This window comes from Lineus longissimus, chromosome 14 (genome assembly GCF_910592395.1).
Source record: "Lineus longissimus chromosome 14, tnLinLong1.2, whole genome shotgun sequence".
Taxonomy (NCBI): Eukaryota; Metazoa; Nemertea; class Pilidiophora; order Heteronemertea; family Lineidae; genus Lineus; species Lineus longissimus.
Window position 1 is genome coordinate 1,215,609 of NC_088321.1, and position 13,398 is coordinate 1,229,006.

At 43.4% G+C, this 13,398-nt stretch overlaps 1 protein-coding gene across 5 annotated transcripts in view; it reads left to right on the top strand.

Moving 5' to 3' along the window:
• Positions 1–13,398, top strand: part of LOC135498636 (potassium voltage-gated channel subfamily H member 7-like) — a 158,347-nt gene that overhangs the window by 125,343 nt on the left and 19,606 nt on the right. For all 5 annotated transcript variants that reach the window (XM_064789007.1, XM_064789006.1, XM_064789008.1 and 2 more), the window contains 4 exons: positions 7,005–7,124; positions 7,416–7,904; positions 12,064–12,463; positions 12,948–13,147. In XM_064789007.1, the coding sequence (XP_064645077.1) occupies positions 7,005–7,124; positions 7,416–7,904; positions 12,064–12,463; positions 12,948–13,147 (1,209 nt within the window). The remainder of the gene's footprint in view (positions 1–7,004; positions 7,125–7,415; positions 7,905–12,063; positions 12,464–12,947; positions 13,148–13,398) is intronic.

The following is a 13,398-nucleotide window of genomic DNA, read 5'->3' on the forward strand; positions in this document are numbered from 1 at the left end:
ATCATGCTACCAGTTCGTCCTCTCTTTATCATGCTGCCAGTTCGTCCTCTCTTGGTTATGCTGCCAGTTCGTCCTCTCTTTATCATGCTGCCAGTTCGTCCTCTCTTTATCATGCTGCCAGTTCGTCCTCTCTTGGTCATGCTGCCAGTTCGTCCTCTCTTTATCATGCTACCAGTTCGTCCTCTCTTTATCATGCTTCCAGTTCGTCCTCTCTTTATCATGCTGCCAGTTCGTCCTCTCTTTATCATGCTGCCAGTTCGTCCTCTCTTGGTTATGCTGCCAGTTCGTCCTCTCTTTGTCATGCTGCCAGTTCGTCCTCTCTTTATCATGCTGCCAGTTCGTCCTCTCTTTATCATGCTGCCAGTTCGTCCTCTCTTTGTCATGCTGCCAGTTCGTCCTCTCTTTATCATGCTGCCAGTTCGTCCTCTCTTGGTCATGCTGCCAGTTCGTCCTCTCTTTGTCATGCTGCCAGTTCGTCCTCTCTTTATCATGCTGCCAGTTCGTCCTCTCTTTGTCATGCTGCCAGTTCGTCCTCTCTTTATCATGCTGCCAGTTCGTCCTCTCTTGGTCATGCTGCCAGTTCGTCCTCTCTTGGTCATGCTGCCAGTTCGTCCTCTCTTGGTCATGCTGCCAGTTCGTCCTCTCTTTATCATGCTGCCAGTTCGTCCTCTCGTGGTCATACTGCCAGTTCGTCCTCTCTTTGCCATGCTGCTAGTCCTTATCTTGGTGGCGATCAGCCGGCTGTTGCCCCGCAAGCTGAAGGTGTTACAGATAGGATGTCAAGTTCTACTCACACTCTCGCCTCTGGCAGTCTCCTTTCCCTAAATCTGCACATCGTCCAGGCGCTTTCTTTCACCCTCTCTCCATGGATTCCTCTGCTAATGGCATCTGCGATGACGGCAGCCGTAGGTTCCAAGTTGCCAAAGGAGTTTGGCTTCCACCACCAACGAATCAGTCCCGTCGCTGTCGGCGAAAATGAGGAGAGACAACGAGAAAGAAAGTAATCATGACAACCCTGATTTCTCAAATCTGATCCAGGATGTAGGCACTGATCTTTCACTGCGTACGTCCCAGTGTGCCTCCTTTCGTTGGGTCGAAAGCTCTTCCCGCTCAGTGTGTAAGAGGCGATTTGGCCATTTGTAGATCGCTTCATAAGCCAATGGACACAGTAGATGACCAGTAACACTTTTAGCTGTTCTTGCTTAGCATTAGCGAATGGATTACTGCATTGGCCACTAGTCGCAAATGATGCCTCGGTTATTGCCGTGAGCTTGAGTAGAACATCCTATTAGTAACACCTTCAGCTTTGCCCGCTCAAAGAGGATGATGATGGGCTGCACTTAGCCGATGGACACAGTTGATGAGCTTGGGTCATCGTAGGCTAATACCATTAAAATACACAAACGGTGTTGCCATGATGGTGCTTCTGTTGTAGAGCCCAGCTCTCGAAGTGATCATAGGCCTTAATCATTATATCACCGAGACCTACATTTTGACTTGTGTAAGGTTTGATAATGTAGACTTTGAATATCGAATGATATTGTTTATCAGGTTGGCCAGGGCGATTTGCAATATTGCCATGTAAGTTAAAAGGAGTATGGAGAGCGATAGCTAGGCGAACGGATCGGAATCCCGTCTTTGAGGCCTAGTGTACCGACTCAATTCCCGATTCGTCTATTAAAGTGACCTTGATATTGGAAGATTAACGTCAAGAGTATATATTACTACTGATGTTCACCTCGGATCTTCTATCGTTCCGAGGGAGAACAAGGACCCGTTAGCAAACTACGACACTTCCAAGATGGCTCCCAAATATGGCTCGCGTGTCTATGTTTTCATCCTGTTTAATCTTCATTGCAGTTCATAGGTTTTCAATGCCCTGTTTGGAAAAGTAACGGTCCTACTGGAAGCAGTTTTCGTATAAAACAACATCATGCCCATGTTGTCCCTTTAACAATAATAATAATAATAAATGAGTCTCTTATAAAGCGCTGTTCCATGGTAGTCCTTGCTCACAGCGCTCCCTCCCCAAAAGCTCTCACAAACAGCCATGTCTTTATAGCTCGTTTGAATTGTTCAGTGTCCTCAGAGTCTCGAATGTGGCATGGAAGAGTGTTCCATAACCGCGGTCCATAGCTTTTGAAACTGCGGTCATCAAATGACGTTTTGGTTCACGGAACCTCTAGTTCTATGAAGGAAGTGGACCGGGTCCGGCGAGGAGCAGGTTTTCTAGAAATGAGGTCCATCAGATACTGGGGAGCTGCACCTAGGAATTTGGCACCTACGTTACAGAGATCAACAAACTTAGCACTGATAGCATTGAGAGCACTTCTGGCGTCTCCAACATAAAAGTCATTCAAAATCTTCGCCGTCCCATGAGAACCAACATTTGCACTTCAGTTTTGATTTAGAAGGATCGTTCTTAAAGGCATACACCGCTCGATATCATCGTATTTTATTGTAACTCAGGTAAGCAAACAGTAGGTTATGACGCTCGCAAACGCACTGAAACGTGGCCAGTAGTCGTATAATTGTCTTCACAACGGCATCACTAAAGTTTTCACTCAGTACGTATTCACACAAGTGGGGATTTTCAATTTCGAGTTAAATTTTCCAACTTTTGAACAACAATGGCCTTTAAGGCAGACAGTTTGATATAAACGTTTAGAACGGAATTAAACCTGACTATTCATTCTAGCTTTGGCATGTAGCTCCAATGCGACTACCGGATACTAAATTCAGTTTGACCGAATGCGTTTGATCAGATCCCGCTAATTTCGAACGAGTTCCGATTTAACTCTATCTGCATGGTGATAACCATTAGTGTGCCAATGATTTATTAAAATGCGCCTTTTTATTGTGGTGAATGACATTGGGATATCTCGATTGAGGACACCCTTGGGACTAACAGATGCTGTCCTTGATAGAGAGGTGTCCTGATTACAGAGGTCTAGTCGAATACACGTTTTTCTCGTGGTGAATTACAGTAGGATTTCTCTAAGGACACCCTGCGACTGGAAATTGTTGCACTTGATAGCGAGGTGTTCTGTATTCAGAGTTCCAGTTGAATACACGTTTTTCTTGTGGAGAATTACAGTTGGAGTAATTAACACGAGACACAATATTTCCGCTTCCGTAATTAATCCTTTTCGAGTTATCCATGCAATACACCGATTCTGTTGTACAGGTATACGTTTGGTGTTCGTCTGGACAATCTCGCTTCCTGCGCTGTTTTTCTTCTTCCTCTTTATTCGCTCCTCGCTCTGCGCTCGGAGGCGTTACTCTCAAGAGAATATTCCTCCTCCAAGGCGGGATCAGCGTTATTCCGTGCCACTACGGTTAGGCACCCATTTAGGTTATTGGTCTAGCGACTCCGTCTTTTGCCAGCTTTCTGTGCAATAGTGCACCTGGCTTACTGTGAATGTTTGACCACATGGCTTCCTCTGTGATACTTCCGATTCCGTTCTCTAGGATTCTACGTACAGTGGTATACCACGCCTAGAGAATGCGGACATTGGGCTGTTATTCCCGTCTGTATAGCACTGTATGCTTATGACATGCTTGTCAACAGCGCTGACGCTGTAATCGTCCAACATCGTTGAGGTTTCCTTACCCGGAGCCATCCCTGAACCTTCCTCCGTCTAATGTTGGTGAAATGTCCAGTGAGGTCATCGGACTCATCTTCAACCAAGTTTACAAGTTCCAAATAGGTTCATCAGCTGTTAGCATCAAACTTTTCCTGCGATAGGACAACCATTTTGGACTATGTTGCTTCCTTGCTTGGTAGGCTTCCTTCCAATCGGACCATACCCTGTTCTTCTTCTGTGAGTTTATGGCGCGTCCTCCTTTTCGCTCTGACGCCGGTATCTCTCTTCAGTACATACAGGAAAGTCCTTGACGTGTCAAGAAGTCACCTCTTGACAAAAGTATAAGTGTGAGACTTATTGGAGAAGCATTTTTCGATATCGTCCGGATATCCACCTTTTAGACTTTATCATCATTGATGACAGCGGTCTGACATCTCTTCCCGTAAAGCGATATTCGTTGTCGAAAAACTAGATTAAGCCGTCGCACCGTGGCTATCTGGTATCTCCAGCAGTTTTTAGAGGCAGTATACTACCCCTATACCTGCTGATCTGCTTCAAGCAGCACTGTCTATCTTATCAAACATTCTATCAATGAACACCACTCATGACGGGTTGGACTTTCATATCTCTGCCGCAGTGTCTAAGATTCTTGCAATCTCTAAGCAAGTTATGTCAGTCAGCTTATCTTCAGAATTCAGAAAAGGCTATTTCGCTTTTAGTGATTCGAAAATGAAATGCGGATATTTCGACAGGTCTAATCTTCGCACGAGCAAAAGAAAATGCACTTTTAAACAGGAAATGAGCAGGTACGATTTCTCCGGCGGTGAGACTGTGCGAAATCCTCTCTAACCGGCAGTGGTGGACGGACGCTGCAATCTTGGATCTCAGTGTTTTCAGTTGAATCCTCTAGCATTGGCGAGCATTTTCTTTCACCTCATAAATCTTCCAGGTTTTTCAACGTTGGTGCTTTTAAAGCGTATCGTTGTTCTTTGCTACACTGCTGTGGCAAGTGTTTGTGCCATGGTGATTTTCACGCTACACTGCATCGCTTCGATAGCTTCGAAATATGGCTCGTCTCGAGTCCACACACGTCTCGTGCTAAGCTCTTTGTGAAAAATCTCAATACAGCAGTTCCAATTTTTGCAGACAGAGGTGAATGCTGTGTTGACTTCATCAACAATTTCCGGTAGCATCAACTTATTCTAAGGAGGTGGATGAAATCACTCGCGTCGAATAAAAACTTTTTCTTTTGTCGCGTGTCTTGAGTTAAAGGTGATTTCGCACGACCAACGTTTCGGCCTAATTTTTACACTTTCTCGGGAGGTGAAATGAACCTTCCATTTCCTGTTTATAAGTCCGGCGCAAATCAGTTGGGTAAGTCTGGCCTGATGATCATGTAGACAATAGGCCCGCAACAGGGTTCCATTCAGAAGCTTGCGTATGACTTGCTGATGCTTCAACTGATTTTATATCAACAGAGGCTCGGTAAGGGCATTATTTTGCTCGTGCGAAATTCGCTTTAACCTCATCAAACTCAGTTAATCGTAGCTTAGCTCATAGAGCACTCGGCTCAAAAACAGCGCATTTGAATGTTGACGTCATCTTCGCCACATCTCGGAACCATTCGCGATGCGAGTCGATAGTTGCATGAGATGCCGCAGTATTTGCAATTTTCACCAGAAAAAAATATCAGGATTTCCACCTCCCACTCAGGATTTCTTATCATGTCTTGAGCGAAGGATATGACTTTCATTTTCTTTCTGATGTTTCAATGCGGCTGCCTATCTGACTTTTAATGGGAATCAGATTCCACGCAACACCTGAGCTCATCTTTATGCCGTAATAACATCCACGCAGCATTGACAAAAACATTGATCTGGTTCGTTCCTTTTACAAGCTACTGTTTACCGCCAAATTTTCGCGAGCGTTTATTTACGCGAATTTCGAGAATAACTAAAATTCGCGAAAACAAAAATTGCGAAAAATATTTTTGATTCGAAAAACCGAAAGTAAAATATAAGTCGTAATCCGCCAAAATAAAAGTCGTTAAAAAAAATTTTCATAGAATTTTTGCGGTTTGCAAAATAATAATTCGCGATTTTTTTTGCAGTTTACAGCACAACAACGAAACGAGGGTAACATTTTGCGGCAAATATGATCCATCTCATCAACTCCTCTGCAATCTTGTTTTGGTATTTCTCACCAAATTCTCCACTTTCAAATTCGGCACGAGAATACCATATTTTTGTTTTTTGTAACTTTGTCTGCGGTTGTGTCACGGTTATTGGTTCCTCCGCTTGTTGTTTGGTTACCAAGGCAACCAGTACTTTCGTCGTTTCATAGCTTCTTTGTAAAACACTCTGTCAGCTCGAATCGACAAAATTATCGTTTATAAGCATTATCGTAATTATCCTCTTTTTGGAGTCAAAGGTTTCCTTCAGGATTAATTTCAAAGTCAGCACAAAAATACGATCTAGTTGGTGACTTGTTTCCAGGTTGTTTGTGTATCAGTCTTTGTTTGTTACCATGACTACGGGTGGCTTTGTTTCGGATGAGTTGTTTAGGTTCTTAAATTACATGCAACGTCGAGGAAGTTTTGAAAATGACGCCAAAAGTTTGTTGGAGAATAACGTTTTGTTCCAAAAGAGAATACTAAAAGTTCTACATGCATCATCGAACTTACCGCGGAAAAGTGAAATAGATTTCAAGTTGTTTTGAAGTTTCTTCGTTTCGTGTTGGTTTTCAAATTATATCAACATCACATATGGTCGAAAATGCGGCTCAAAAGTGATGAATAAACATATTCAGTAACGAAAAATCTCCGAAGCTGCGGCTGTAAAACAATGCATTGTATTGTACGCGCCGGTCACCGATCCAAAAGTTGACCACGCTCAACGTTGCTTAACTTCCACTCTGGGGCCAACGCGCCAACCACTGGGCCATAAAGGAATTCCCTCATGGCCGGCGGGTTAAGCCGTGCCATATACCTGGGGGTACTGTACATGCATCAAGTATTAGTTTGATAATTACGTTATGTTGGTTCTGGTGAAATAACCGAAATCCGAAACTACTGATAAACAATGCATAAAGTACTTACTGAGGGGCTTCAGCGACTTCGGCCAGTCAATAGAGAGGCGGAATTAGAGGTAATTGAAATTTCACCAACTTCCGAACCCAAAAAAATTCAATAAGGTGGTTATAAAATTTGTATGATGAGAATTTTTAATTTGTTTTCAGCAGTTGTATTCGCAATTACCACATTGGGAATTCTTATTTAGGCACAAAAAACATTGTGGCAGATCACATGACCACATAGCTAGCTGACGTAATTCATATTTTTAGGTTAAAGGTACATTTGCATAATATGTGACGTTACAACCAAAGTTGCTGACGTATTTCACACGTTCATCTTTGCAGGCTAAGAATAGGTTCATCATGCTGAAAGTCCTCAAGGAACTCAGCGGTAAAAATACGTTCCGGCCCATATCAGAGGAAGCGTCGAGCAAGCGGGGCAACAGACGACACAGCGAGCAACCGGTAAGTCAATTTTGATGACGTGTTGATCAGTTTATGATGATGTCTTACGCAGCTTTCGATGACGAAGAACGTGTATTCAAAAATGGTATGTAAGTAAAAAATCTAAGTACATTTTGAGATAACGGAACAGAGGTCGCTGAGTGGAACCGGTGTCAATACTGATGACCTGCATGTGCACAAAGAATCGTTGAACGCAACCCAATATTGCTGATAGGATATCAAAGGTATTTACCCCATATGAAATATGACGTAGTACACGAATTTTGATGACGTATTACCCATCATTTTCAGAACAACCACACGGACAAGGACGCCAGCGACGACAATGAGCCAAAAATCGAGAGCTTCTCCACAGTGCCGCATACGGGGGCGGACCGGGCGGTACCGAAATTTATCATCCTCCATTACAGTCCGTTCAAAGCGGTGTGGGATTGGGTCATTCTGTTACTTGTTTTATACACGGCCGTGTTCACGCCATACGTCGCCGCATTCCTCCTAAACGAGGACGAGACCCGGATGAAGCTAAACAAAGACTCGTCGACCCGGGTAAAAAATGCGGACGATAATCCGGCTGATCCCTTAGTAATTATTGACCTCATCGTTGACATCATGTTCATCGCGGATATTTTAATTAACTTCCGGACTACTTATGTACATAATGGTGAAGTGGTCGCGGACCCGCAGAAAATTGCCATAAACTATGTGAAAGGTTGGTTCCTATTGGACGCCATCGCTGCTATTCCGTTCGATTTGCTGTTATTCGGATCAGGGACGAGTGATGTAAGTATGACGTCATTTTACCCGTATATTTCGCCATTTCTCTAGGAATGTAACAGACAGTAGAGAGATCAAAATCTAGACCTCTCTATTTCCTTTACAATTGTCTCTTCTGTAACTCTTCCCATCTCCTGGCTAAACAGATCCCCATAATGTCGGAAGATTCCCATCATTTCAACGAGCCGCCTTTGCCGGTTTTTATACACAGACATAATGACTCTCGCGATTCTGATTATCGTCTCATCAAAAATGCTGAATAAGGAACAAATGCGTTCGAAATCTTCTCTCGTTCCGAATGAAATTCTTGAAGTTACGTTTTACAATGGATGCTGATAGTTCGCAACGATTTCATGAGACTTCATGAAAATGTATTCATTTGGTTTGTGTATTTCCAATGTAGTTGGCTCTAGCAAGCTTGCCTAGTGTGGCAATCTATTCCCCGCCGTTGTGGAGATTTGATTATCACCGGGTTGCCAATTTTCGATCAGTGACCGCCAATAGCTTTGATAAAGCGCATAACAGAATACATGTTTCCGCGGACAATTTTATCCGTGGACATTTCAAACTGCAACACACGCCCAGTATCGTGAAATATGTATATGTGAGACAACAATAACAACAGTACGGAACTTTTTACTCAACGACAACCACAACAACAACAATGACAAGTTTTTACGGGATTTTTTTCGACGTATCTTTTTTCAACACGTGGCTAACAAGATCAAACATACATGTAGGCGACACTGACATAATTAGTATAATTGGGCTAAATGCACTCATTTCGTGAAACACCTGGTTTTCTACAATCGTATTTTGCAACACGTTGGTGTGGACGGAGTCTTTCTGAAAGACGCTGCATGCTGTGAATTTGGCTCTCACAAAATTGGTCATGTGTACATTTTAAAACAGCAACGACAACACTTTCTTTTCGTTGAGTAACTTCCACAGCAGCCGTGGTCTCGTCAGATACAACAAGCCAGCGGCCATATTTTGTAACAGCAACCACAACGACATATTTGTTTTTCATGAAATATATAGGACGGTGGGGTAGCAGGTTTCTTTCAACAACAAACCAGTGATTCGAATTCACAAACTGCAGTAAGTGGTTAAAAGTCTAGGAATGTTTCACCGAATCTGCATCATTCGTGCATCTTGCTATAAACGAGGCGTCCTGTGTTTTATCATTTGCTCTGTCAGTCATGGACGCTCTTGTCCTGAAGCGTTTGCATGTAGCCACTGCTCATCGCTATTGTTCACTGCGTGAATGATGCGTCATTCGACGATTGCTGATTGACGGCGCTGATGGGCCGACCGGTCACGTCCTGTGGAATCAAATACAACTTGTCCGTCCGAGCATCTCCGAGTCACGGCCAATTACAGACACCTCCCCGGGCAAATCCAGCCTCCGACTGAACACAAAGTCTTCGTATGGACTGTTCGTACAACCGACGTCTTTCAAAGGACACTGCTACAGACTTTCAAACCGATGTTGCGACTCAGCCTTCAGCGTTTGAGCGTTACGGTTGAAATGTTTGTTTCGATTTTCTCCGTATGCGCAACTCTAGCAGCTCAAACTCCAGAACAATAGATGCAACATCGGTTTGAAAACCTAAACATATCTCTTTGGGTGTCCTGGCGAAGCCTCGCCACACTGAACAAACTGTCAGTTAGACGTACGGTCCATACGAGAGCCGTGTGTATGAGTGGTCTTCAGATTGAAGCTGGATTTCCTCGGAGAGGTGGTGTACCATGACTCAGAGAGGTGGGGGATGCGAGGAGAGATTGCAGCTGATTCCACTGGGCGAGTCAACGGCATTCGGCAGACAAAAATATGTCGATGGGCGGGTCTTTCGAAGTAGTGGCATTGGACGTTGAGGGCTTGGCGGCGGACGCCAACCGCGCTTAGAAGTGAATAATGGACCAGCGAAGTCGTAGGTTTTTTGCATCGCAATTTCGCGCTTTATTTCAAATTTGATAGGTAGCGAAATTTGCCGCAGCAATCCACCTTTATTGAAGCCGTCCACGATGTTCATTTTAATCGGCTCGTAGAAAGTAGTTCATGAATACAGGTCATGAATGTAGGTCATGATAACAATTACTTCGCCATTCAAGCACGATTTTGAAATGGAATATTCAACATTTACTATATCTGTGCAATGTTTATTTTCAGCAAGCCATTTTATTGTTCGATTGTCAACTGTCGAAAATATATCTTCTGTTCTAAAACTTGCTACCTTACAGCTTTCAGTGGTCATCCTTCTATCTGCTATACTATAGTGTTTAATACATTACGCACGTGTTGTGTAATATATTCTACTGGGTTCTCACTGTAGAACATCTTACAGTTTCTACTATCTAATTTTTCTTCTTGTTATGGCTTGAAGTACCACACGGGGAAGTTTCAAAATGATAAGCATCACCCACAAATTAGAAATCAGGGGTATTTCCCTTAAAAGCATCTCGCAAACGAGCAATTTACATCGCATACCAGTTTCACCCGCTGACGAGAAGTCATCTTGTCACTCGTACATGGCAGTGATTATAATCGCAGGTATCAGCGATTTGAATTCCACGTTTGCGCGGCGATTTTGGTGAGCGGTCCATTTCCATCATAGGATGATTCAAATGGCGTCAAAGTCTTTCGCTGTCGGTACGTCTTCATTGAAAACAATTCTGATGAATAATTCACTCGCTCTGGGAATCGATTTGGCATTTACAATCCACGGGGGCCTAATTGAAAACTAAAAACATTCTTCTTAAAGCACAAACTGTCTATTTTTTCTGTTGCGAAATACTCCATTTTTTCCTGTGAACCACATCTCAAATTATCATTCTTTAATTCGTCACAGTATTTGAGGGCAGAGTGAAAATGATTTTATCGAGATAAGGTGCTTACTTTACATGAAACAAAAGTTCCCGCAAAAATGGTTGCTCCCTGGTCTGATATATTGATGTCAGTAACCAGGAAAGTGATCGGCAGTTATTCGTTCACGGATTCCCTCCAAGTTGACACTACTGAAGGAAGCCGGTTTGGCCCCCTAGGAGTGAATTGATCAACTAAAATAACTGTCTTAGTTTGGAAATGAGTGCTCCCGTGATGAGAACGGTTGTTAAAAACTCCCGAAGGAAGAGCACTGCTCCTTTTTTCGGACATTTTCTCGCATATCCACAACATCCCAAGCCGCTGTAGGTCTATCTTACTGACTTCGCATTTCTTAGCATTCCAGACACGGACAGTCAGTGTTGACATAAGATTCTAGGATGTCTCCGCCAACATTGATGATATTGGCGGGCGAGAATAGCAAATGACTGAGAGGTGATGTTGCATGTTGGATGTATTGATTGAGAGGGAAATGCGCCATAATTGCGATTGTCTCGCAATGAGATTGCTATGGGGTGTCTTCTTCTAGCGTTCGATTTCATTTCTACGGCTATGCTACAGAACCAGGTGACAATGTCACTAATAAACCTGGCCTATGTCTCATATTAACCTGGCCGTCATCTCTTGTTCTTCCCTAGATCACCAGAGCTTTGTCTCCATTGATGTACCGTATGGCCATGTGGCCAGTCTCTCAGTGTCCCGGAGTGTGCAGTTCTGGTGCACATGCTCGGGTGTCTGATCAGATGTGTTGCACTGGCACCATCCGGACTCCGCCGTGTTCATCCTCTTGAGCGGAACTGGGCTGACATGTTCTAAGAGGAAAGATATAGGGTGTGATCAGCCCGATATTTGACAAAAACAGTTAAAGGAGAACAAGCGACTATTGGCTGTATGGCGTCGACATCAATGCTTCCGCCCTTTTGACAACACGCGCCCTGTGACGGAGCGGTCTTGTGTAGACTCATGCCAATTCCCCCCGACTGGAACTTGGAAAAATGCTTTGATCAGCTGAATATGATCACCATTACAAACGCACTGTCTTAAAGCAAATGTCAGCGGTTTTCAACCACAACTGTGGGTTACTGTAAATGACCGAATATCAGCTTAGGTCTGTCGTTGTTTCGCCACGAAGCCGTCCGCAGCCGGACACCACCTAATGGAATCAGCCTTTGCTCCTATATACGGACAATAACTGCACCATGAAGAGTCAGAACCCTTTTTGTGACACCCTGTATATCAACCTTCAACAAGCATGGCTGACCACTTTCAATTCCTTTTCAGACAATGACAGTGACAGGGGTCTTGAAGACAGCGAGACTCCTCCGCCTTCTCCGAGTCGCCAGACGAATCGACCAATATTCCGAATACGGAGCTGCTGTTTTACTGTTGCTCATGGCAACCTTCACGCTCATCGCTCATTGGCTGGCCTGTATTTTCTATGCAATCGCGTACATCGAGCGCCCTCTTTTAGCAAGTAAAGTAGGCTGGTTGGACTACTTGGCAAATAAGACGCATATGTACTATTATGTGAACGACACGCAATCAGGACCAGATATAAAGACTAAATATATTACGGCGCTGTATTTCACTTTCACGAGTTTAACGAGTATAGGATTTGGAAATATAGCACCGAATACGAACGCTGAGAAAATCTTTTCCATATTTGCTATGCTTCTAGGATGTAAGTATCGTTCAGATTGTTAGAATATCGGAATACCGGAATATCACAGAAATATTGGTAAATTCCGCTTTACTTTTCCATAACTGCTATGCTTTTAGGGGTAAGTTATTTAGTTCAAGTATCGTCAAGATAACAAAATATTGGATTATCACGGACATTCAACCTCAAGGAGCATCTATGTGTAGTTGGAGCAGGCAAATCTGAAGTTTGAGAGAAAGTTCGGGGCTCGTAATGATTGATGGAGCTATAGCAGCAGGTACAGGCAGATTGATACTGCCTCTATGCACTGCTGATGTAAAGATAAAACATCGCTTACAAGATTTTTGTGACTCCTGCACTCATCACAGTGCAGATAACCTTGCGATGTTCGTCATTATGCTCCCCAAGTGATTTGCAAAATTTAAAATGGCGGCCAATACCGACACTCTCGCCCCCTGTCGAGAGTTTCAAGAACCGACGCAACATCTACTATCTTCCCTTGCAGCCCTCATGAGTGCCGCCATATTCGGTAACGTCTCTTCCATCATGTTGCGTCTCTACCAAGGTACCGAGGAGTACCACGAACGCCAGACCAGCATCAAAGAGTTTATCAAGTTCCATCATATACCGAAAACCTTAGCTAATCGACTACAAGAATCACACCAGCATACGTGGTCATATACTAACGGGATAGATATGAACAGCGTAAGTTGCTTTTCTTTTCGATTTTCCTTTGAAAGAAGAAATTCTGTTTAATATTTATTTTACGACACTCTTCCAGCAAAAAAAACATTCCGCGACGTTACTATTTATAGCTCACAAGGTCATTTGAATAAGATATTGATGACGTTTTAGTCACGTGACAGTCGGACTTCGACACTTATTTCTACGCATTTGAGCTTATTTCAAAGTCAATTATCTTTGACCCTGCATTGTTTTTAGCATGAATGATACCA